Genomic DNA, 10139 nt, shown 5'->3' with positions numbered 1-10139 from the left:
CTCCCACGCATCTCCATCGCAACTCTCTATTCATTTTATTAGTATTACGCACTGACACATGACGCGTGCGTGTCATCGACGCTTATGCGTCGAGCGCAAATTTTTTTTTGTTTTTTTTGAATTAACAAGCTACCAAAATAAATCCAAATATTATTAAACCAGTAAAACCACAACTCAAACTAAATAATTCTAACTAAAAATAAAAATTCAATTTATTACCAACATAAATAAAAGATAAAATTGGAAGAGTTTACCATGGTGGGGTGTCTCCCACCTAGCATTTTTAGTTTAAGTCCTTAAGTTGGACATTTGGTGAGCTCCTTGTCATGGTGGCTTGTGTTTGAATTCATCTTGAAACTTCCACCAACACTTGGACTTCCAATAAGCTCCATCATCTCCAAATGAATTCACCAAGCCTTGAGGGAGTTCTTCACAAGCTATGAGCTCCCAAAGTTGATCCTATTGTATGTCGGGATCCTAAATCCTGTTTCTACACCCGTCTTGAAGTGGATCATCATTGTTCCAACCGGGTGGCAAGCAATCTGAATTCTCAATGCAATACCAAACTCTTCTCTTGGACCCAATCAATTGATCACTAGTCCAACCATTGCATCTAGCTCTTGAAATCGCGACCTTGATGAGCCTTGATTTGCAACTCCAACCACTAAACATCATTCTCTTACGCTTAAAGCCACAAAGCTTCCTAAGTTGACCATCGGTTTCAAGAATACCATACTCAAGTGGGATGGTAAAGCGAATAGATATAAGTCTTACCCACTCGAATGAAGGAGTAGATGGTAACCTAGGTAGAGAAGTCTTCAACGTTCTTGACAAAGCGCACTCAACTCCCGTCCAACCTTGCCGAAAGACTTCCACCTTTTGAAAAGATTCTTCACTTTCAAGCTCTTCCTCACCGGATTCATTAAACTCTTCTCCGTCACTCAAATCATAACCATGAAGTTGAGAGAAATCTACATCAATGTTGCTTTCAATTTCATAGGGAGAGGGTTCTTCAATTTCATCACCAAGGAAACTTGCTTCTTGATCTATTCCGTCCAATTCTTCATAGGGAATATGCCATGGAGGTTGTGCACTAGCCTCTTTGACATCAATTTCAATCTTCTTGGAGGAACACTCTACAACTCTTGATTCCCATGGAGGTTCGGCATCTCCTAAGTCTTCGACCACTTCTTCCTCTTCGACTATTACGACTTTCTCCACTTGTTCCAATACAAAGTCACATTCCTCATTGTCCACCGGAGTTTCTAGTGTCTCCTTCATACTACGCTCTTCATTAGATTCTCCACATGTAGCCATGGGAGTACTTTGAGTATCGAAGCGCAGAGAGGCTAGATTACCTACTACCTCAGTCAAGGTAGCTATGAATTCTTGTGTCGTCCTTTGCATCTCTCTTTGCTTTTGAAGAAGAACACTTAGAGTGTCATCCATTGAGGATTGGGGTGGATATGAGGGTTCATTACTTGGGAGGAAATGTTCATGATAAGAGGGTGGTTCATCATAATAAGGTTGTGGCGGTTCAACACTCCCCATCTTTTCCACTTGTTGCACAACACACTTCAATCCCTTGTTCTCAAGTTGAGATTCTTTAGCCATGAGAGCTTCATGTGCTTTCCAGCTTTCCACTTGCTCTAATTGATGAAAGGTTGCTTGAAATTGACCCAGTGTCTCCTTGAGACGATCCCTTGACTCTTGTTCCACTTGGCTAACATAATTAGGATAATATGGCTCTTGGATTGATGGATATGGGCATGGTGTATATGGAGGTGGTGGTTCTTGGGAGTAATTGGGTTGTAATTAGGGTGGCTCTATGTATGGTTCATATGGCTCATAAGGTGGTTGGTATGGTGGATATGGGTTAGGGTCATATGGGGGTGTTTGGTAGTAGATGGCTTGGGAGTATGGTGGTTCAAAGCTATGTTGAGGAGGGGGTTCATATGCATATGGTGGGGCTTGTTGGTAACTACAAGGGGTCCACCATAGTTATTGAATTGACATGCATCCTGGAATGGCTCTTGTTCATAGTAAATTGGTGGAGGTTGATTGTCACAAAAAGGTCCACCATAACCATTGTCTTGGGATGCATCGTAGAATGGTTGTTGCTTATGGCACATTGGAGGAGGTTGTTGCCGAAAGGGTTGATCAAATCCTTGTGGCTCCTCCCATCTTTGATTGTCCCAACCTTGATGCATGTTCGCATTGTAGCTTCCATTTCCTACAACATAATTTGAATCAAACTCGTAGCCAAAGGGATGAGAATTCATAGTAGCAAGTAAAAACAAAAACTAATAAAAATTAATGAAAATAAACTCCTAAAACTAAAAACACTAACAAAGAAACGAAAAAGCAAAATTATTTACAATATTCACAATAACCAATAATAAGGCACACGTCCGGCAACGGCGCCAAAAATTAATGGAGAAAAAATCGTCGGTAAAGAATTTCACAAAAGTAATCGCGTTGCAAGTATATATCTAAACCGACAATTAAACCTCAATCAAATTTAATTTGTTTGTCACTTAAGCAAACCCAATAAAATTAACCGAAGTATTAAACCTCGGGTCGTCTCTCAAGGAATTACAGGGAAGTGTACTTATAATTGGTTATGAGATTGTATCTTTTTGGGTTTTGAAATGAGGAACAAGAAAGTAAAATAACAAGGAAATAAAATAACAGTTAAGAAAAGTTTTAGCAAGGATTGATAATTAGAAATCCTATCCCCATTATCATAGTCACTTGTGATAGTAATTGCCTTTTGTTCTCACTTAGTTAACCTCTAAAAATTGAAGGTAAGTCAAGTGAGAAAATCAACTTAAATTCACAAGTCCTAATCAAAGACTAGAGTTAGTGAAGCTCAAGCCAACTTATGATGATTCAAGAATTTCCAATTAATTAATTCAAGCTAAGAATATAAAAATCTAACTTAAAACCCTCCCAAGCATTTTATCAAACACTTGGAAGGCACAACATAAAAACATAGAAAACTAATAAGGAATATTAAATCTAAACAACCAATTGTAAACATCAATAATAACAAACGAAGAAAGGAACAATAATTATGAAATACTTCAAATTGCATTAAATAGAAAATTGAATCTAACATGAGAATTCATAAACCAAAATAGCAACATAAAGAGATCAACAAGAGAAATAGATAACTAAAGTACTAGAACAAATAAAAGTAGAAGAGAAATTAAATTGAACTAAGATAGAAATCTGAAATTGAAAAGAATTGAAACTAAGAAACCTAAAACCTAGAGAGAGGAAATAGCCTCTCTCTCTCTCTCTAGAAAACTACATCTAAACCTAAAATTATGTGAATGAATATTGAATGATTGATTCCTTCACTCTGCAGTCTCTAATCAGTATTTTCGGGCTTGAAACTGGGCCAAAAACAGCCTAGAAATCTCCCCCAGCGTTTTCTAATACGTTCAGCACGTGGCTCTGTCACGCGTACGCGTCGCTGAACTTTCGCAAGGTCACGCGTGTGCGTCACCTAACTGCATGGAAACTATGACAAATTGCATATCATTTTGAAGCCCCAGATGTTAACTTTCCAACGCAACTGGAACCGCCTCATTCGGACCTCTGTAACTCAAGTTATGATCGATTTTAGTACAAAGAGGTCAGAATTGACATCTTAGCAATTCTTTCAATTTCTTGTATTTCTTCCACTTTTATATGCTTCCTTTCCATCCTCTAAGTCATTCCTTCCCTATAAACTCTGAGAATACTTAACAAACATATCACGGCATCGAATGGTAATAATTAGCAAATTTAAGGTCAAAGAAGCATGTTTTTAATCATAGCACAAAATTATGAAGAAAAATGTAAAATATGCGAATTCTATGAATAAGTGTGAGAATAATGGATAAAATTCACTCAATTAAGTACAAGACAAACCCTAAAAATGGTGTTTATCACGTTGCCATCCCTAGGCGTGGATTACGCCCACTATTCCTAGCAAGGGATTGCTAACCGTCACATTCTCTTCCAACATACTACATTCCATATGTGATGTTAACTTTGCCGAAGTTTGTGCAATTATAGGAACGTTATCATTTATGGATAATCCACTATTAGTATTAGAGATTTGGTCCACCATATGTATAATCCTTTCACTTCTAAGTTGCATAAACTAAATCATCACAAAAAATTTTTGACACACTTTCTCAAAACTGTCCCACCGGACGTGCCAATTTATTATGCAGATTTTTAGCAAATCTAGGTTGGTTCAATATCTAATAATTTAGAAGCGAAACCTACTCCTCTTATGAGTACCAGTTTCGAGTTGTACATTAAAAGGTCCCAATTTTGGATGAATAAAGAAGAGGAAAAAATTCAAAACGTAAATAGAATTTAAATGACTTGAAATTAAAATTACAGAACCAAAATAAATGACTTGAAATTAAATTAAAGCAATAAAATACCTTCAACAAAAGTCAAAGAACTTTGAATTCAAAAGACAATATGAAAATGTTAAAGAAAAAAAAAAGGCTTTGCAAAAAAGTAAATTTGCATAAATGAAAAGATTACAAGAAAGTTAAAAAAATTTAAAAGGCTTGGAAGAAATCCTACAGAAAAGAAAGCTTTTTGCAAACTCAAAAAATCGCTGGAGATGTGAGTGTGCGAGAGTGTTTTCTGAAACCGAATTACAACTCCAATTCCTTCCAAGCTATGTCTATTTATAGCCATCTTCAACCAATCAGATTTTCTTTACGTACTCCTTATACAAGGAAATCAAACATAACTCCTTAATCACTGACATCTCCATGGCTTCGATCACGAACCTTTATTTTCAATTTACACTTTCGATCAATCTAGCTTATTCATTGATGATTTTTTCCGATTACGTTTAAGTACTTTTTCGACATAGTCCAAACAAATATCTTTAATTTACTCATCATCAAATTATTATTTTTAGCCAACACTAAATTTTCACTCATCTTCATTTTAATATTTTGGATCTTTATCCATCTCTATTTTTATAAAGTAATTTTATTTTTCATTCTTATATGTATTTTCTTATATCTTTAAGATATTAAGATATATATGAATATATATGAATTTTTATTCATTTATAATTAGAATTTATTTTTGATATATCATCAAAAATATTTTATATAATTATTTAATTATATTTATTTTTTAAATACATATATAAAATTATTTTATATTAATAATATGTTAAAATTAAATTCTTGTATTTATATAAACATAAAAATACATATGAAGAATAAGTTACATTGAGATAAAAAAAAAAAAAGATATAATTAAAATATACTATCTCATTATGTACTCCATGTAAAAATACTAGTATTTCTCTATTTTTATTGTCCGAATATTTCCTTTTTCTCAGTCTCTTGTTCCAAAAGGGCCACGACTTTAAACATGATTCAGGTTAATTTACATGACTTTCCACAATTGGAAACTTTTCATAAATTTTCAATGTCTTTTATCTTTGAGTTTAATTATAATTAATGGTGTAAAATATTTTATATAATTATTTAATCATATTTATTATTTTAAATAATTATTTATATAATTAATATAAAAAATAATTATTTTTATTAATTTAATATTATATAATTAAATACATATATATAATTATTTTATATATAGTGTATTAAAATTAAATTTTTTATTTTTACAATATATTAATTAAAAACTGAATTCTTTTATAAAAATATTGAGAATCATAATATGTAAATCATAAAGAGTCATTTTTTTTTACTTTTTAAATGTATTTATTTTTATTTTTTATTTATTATTAAAATAAATAAATAATTTTAAATATAATAAATATATAATTATAAATATTAAGTTAAATAGAATAATTTTGTGTTATTAGCATTATTCTTCTTTTAAACTATTAATTATTCTAAAAATTAAATAAATATAATGATATGTGACAAAGAAAAACATATAATTAAAGAAGAAACAATAATAATAAAACTATAAAAGTAGGAGTTTGACAGGGGAAGCGACAAGTGCAGGTGGGATAATCTTGTCTCGTGGATTTCCGATCGAAAACAAAGGAGATCTCTCGCCAGATATGGATCCTCAGAATCTGTCACCTTTCAACCTATAAAGCAAAAGCAACTTCCCCTTCTCTTTCTCAACTAACCTTTTTCTCTTCCTTCTCCCTTCTCTGCCTTCTCAGCCTTCCTCTTTAGTCTTTCTCTGCTTTTCTTCCAAACACACTCTCCGTCTCTCCTTTCTCATTTTTCTTCAAACTTCAAAGGAATATTCTCTTGATCGGAGATGGCAGCTGCCGCCGATGTTTTCATTCAGCGACTGCCTGAAGTGTCCGCGCGTGAGCTTCACGTCCTTGCCGTTGATGACAGCCATGTTGATCGCAAGGTCATTGAACGGTTGCTCAAAATCTCTTCATGCAAAGGTAACAAAATTCGTTGTAGTTGTTTTTATTTTATTTTCATTCCTTGGATTGAAAATTCTGAACTCTAAAAGCTTATTGGAACTTGGTTTTAATTTTGCAGTGACAGTTGTGGACAGTGGAACTAGAGCTTTACAGTATCTAGGGTTGGATGGAGGAGAGAAAAATAGTTCAATTGATTTTGATGTAAGCAAAAAAAAGAACAAAGGCTTTAAAATTGTGTTACTCTTAATGAATTGAATTGAATTCCACCACGGAAGTGTTGCTTATTTTTTTTTTTCATTTGTTTGACAGAGCATGAAGGTTAATCTGATAATGACTGACTATTCCATGCCGGGGATGACAGGATTTGAACTCCTAAAGAAGATCAAGGTGAGAATCTATGCTGTTATATTATTTTTGTATGGATTATAAAAGGGGATTTTGAATCTTTGACTGTTAACGTATACCAATTTATGTTTGTTTAAGCAGGAATCATCGATATTTAGAGAGATTCCGGTGGTGGTGATGTCTTCTGAGAATATCTTGACCCGAATTGATAGGTAAATAACACCTTCACCTTGTTTTGTTCTAGCTAAGCATGGTTTAGGGTTTAATGATGGTGTTTGTTAATTTCTAGCTGGTTTATAATGATCTAGAATTGTAAAAAAATTGAATTCTATTACTCTTTTTGTGGAACATATGTATATGTATGTGTATATAGAACGCAGATCTCTAATTGTGAAAAAGATGTATATTTGGATGATTAGATTAGTTCAAATTACATTATATTCCTTATATTTTCTAATTCAGGTTTGCTCAAACAAAAAATTGCTTGATGTAAAGATGCAAATCTTCCACAAATACAACAATTATAACATTAACACCCTTGTGGGGATCCAGAATTTAGAAATGATAATCGGGAGGAAAGGGTGTCAAAGTTTCTAAGATCTTTTGATATGATAGCCACTTAGGTTTAGGCTGGCATGGCAGTTTGGTTGGGTTGGGGTTAGTGCTAACAAGACATGAGGATAGCATATGAAACTTTTAATAACACTAAAAAGTTGAAATTTTCAATGCTTTTCTATTTAGTAAATCTTCTACAAAAATGCTTCGTGTACATAAAAAATCAGCCCCCAAATTAGCCATCATATATTTGTGTATATATACATGTGTTATTCAACTTTTTTTCATTGTATATTTTATATTTTAATATGTATTTTATATTGGTAGGTAATTTAGTTATTGATTTTTTATTTAGTTGAACTTTCTATCCTAGGTAGGGGCACTTGTTGGCTAGATTAAAATATCAACCCAAGAGTAAGGTCTAAAGGAATTCTGGGATTGCCAATTATGCTAGGCTGGCAACAGTTATTGTTTCTCGGTGAAAACAATAATTCACTAGACAACACATGGCCAAATATGATTTTCCCGGGATTTGAGGTTATTGACATTATCACATCCCATGTCCTTGATTTTACAAGCAATCTTGCAAAGACCATTCAAGTGATACAAATGGATATCTAAAGCATTGAGTAACATGCTGCCCTTAATTGCCAATTTTGACCTCAATGATTGAAGCAGCAGGATCAAATACTGATTCTGACTTGTCTGCTTGTCCACACAGATTATCGGCAACAATTATTGTCATTGCAATATAATTATTAATTGCCATATATAATTGAAATTTTTGTTGCTTGTTTGAATGGCCATTATTTATAGAATCACTGATCATAGTTCAATTTAATAATTTTCAGTTGCTTGGAAGAAGGAGCAGAGGAGTTTCTGTTGAAACCTGTTAAGTTGTCCGATGTAAAACGTGTGACGGATTTCATCATGAGAGGTGAAGGGATGAAAGGAGGCAAAAGATCTCAAAAACGAAGGCGTTCCGTTGATTGCATTCCGTCTCTAACAACTGAACTTTCACCATTGTCTCCATCCACCTTGGCCTCAAAGAAATCTAAACTATGAGAAGTTGTATTTATCTTATTATTTCTCCATTTTTGCCAGAACCATTGTTCATATACCAAAGCCTCATGATGTAATGTGCATTTTACACTATAGATTGCTGACAATGAGAACTAGGAAAACAAAAGAGACAGAGGATTGAGGTTTTTTCTCTCCCCCCCCCCCCCCCTCTCTCTTTCCTTGGCTGATTTTGTTGTTGTACATATAAAAATTCATTAATAATTTTGATTAATGAAACATTCTATTTTGAGTCTACTTTATTTTCTATCGTATACTGTTCATCAGAAATTATGTATCCTTTGGAATTTACCAAAGTACTCATTCTGAGCCACAATGTTAGTGTTGTGCATAAGCTTTAAGAAAATGGATTTGGATTCTCTAAAGTTTGAATTTTACTTTAGAGAGTAAAGTGTGATCTCTTACCATTTATTTTATAAGTGGGATTAAAAATAAATATAAGAGAGAAATCATTTAAAGATAGAATATCACACTTTATCTTCTAAAGTATAAATTTAAAATTTAGAAGATCCAAATTCTAAAAAAATCATTATGTTCTAAACTTCTAAGAACTAAATAAAAGACTAAAATATCCTTCGCTCTTTTCCATATCATAATTTGTAACTATATATCCCAAAAGGAGTATAAGGATAAAATTGGTCTGAAAATTGTGTTGCATTGAAATTCTATACTGACAATCAATTTAAAATGTTAAATTTTTAACAGAGACTAGCATTGTGGAGTGTGGACTTGAGGAAATATATGAATAAATAAATAAATAAATAAAACAAAAACATGTACGCAGAGCCTTGAGATTGTAATTTGCTGCTTCGTAGTGCTAGATAAAGACAATAAAATTGTTTCAATGACATCCACAAAACCTAAAGAGATAAACTACCTAAAATAATATGAATTTTGTAATTAAAATCACAATAGCATTATTGTGAAAATAAAGAAGTATCTTATCAAGTGCTACTACCAAAGGAATGATTACTTACGCATAAAGTGCATGTAAGGAATCCTCACCAAAAAGAAATTGCATATAAGGAATAGGTTTCCAAGTGGATACAACTCCAATTGTGACAACTCTACAATTTATATCCATGATATTGCAAGATAAAATCTGCCCAAGATAGTAGTGCATTCTCAATGCGAACAATCATTTTGGGCATTTAAAGGATGCCTTAAAGAAAGACTATACTGCTGATGTTTTTTTTTTTTCTTTTTTTTTTTCTATGTTCTGAAATCTTAACTAGACTTTGTTGCTGAATTTTCATAAAATTAACCTCAAAATTAAAATTAATAATAATAAGAATATTCATTGAAACATGTATTATTTTAAGAGTGCAATATATTTTCATGTTAAGACCTACCAAAAAGCTATTTTTAAATTCTAGTACAATTTTGTCTCGATTCTATTATGGGTCTTTATTTAATTTTTTTTTTTGAAACAAAGAAAGTTCAACATAATAGAGTGGAGCATAAATAAACAGAAAATAAAAGGTGGCTGCTTACAAAGTTATCAATTTCTTTGGCATCTCCTGTATTGCCATCAACACCCAAGGGGATCCCTGGAAGTCCATTCTTGGTAGCTCGACACCGTCCTACTTTGTATGATCTCAACACCTGCTTCTGTATTCTTGAAAATTCTGTCGTTCCGTTCCAACCAGATGTTCCAGATAACTGCAAAGAACCCAGTCAACCACGTCCTCTGCTCTTGTTTTCTATTGTGCATGCCAGTCCAACTTTTAAACAGCCCTTTCATTGTTCCAGGAACAAC

General features: G+C 32.9%; 1 protein-coding gene across 1 annotated transcript; it reads left to right on the top strand.

Annotated features, from left to right (window-relative positions):
* Positions 1-5983: 5983 nt before the first annotated feature.
* On the top strand, positions 5984-8599 carry LOC107643924 (two-component response regulator ARR5). The gene is made up of 5 exons (XM_016347681.3): positions 5984-6418; positions 6519-6601; positions 6710-6787; positions 6887-6957; positions 8152-8599. Exons 1-5 carry the CDS (start codon positions 6283-6285, stop codon positions 8363-8365), a joined length of 582 nt encoding a protein of 193 aa, XP_016203167.1. The 5' UTR covers positions 5984-6282; the 3' UTR covers positions 8366-8599.
* Positions 8600-10139: the final 1540 nt, after the last annotated feature.

The sequence above is a fragment of the Arachis ipaensis genome, chromosome B5 (assembly GCF_059453495.1).
Source record: "Arachis ipaensis isolate K30076 ecotype BB chromosome B5, ASM5945349v1, whole genome shotgun sequence".
In the NCBI taxonomy this organism is placed as follows: domain Eukaryota; kingdom Viridiplantae; phylum Streptophyta; class Magnoliopsida; order Fabales; family Fabaceae; genus Arachis; species Arachis ipaensis.
The sequence above is the reverse complement of the archived record's forward strand: the minus strand, read 5'-3'. Positions and strand labels throughout refer to the sequence as shown.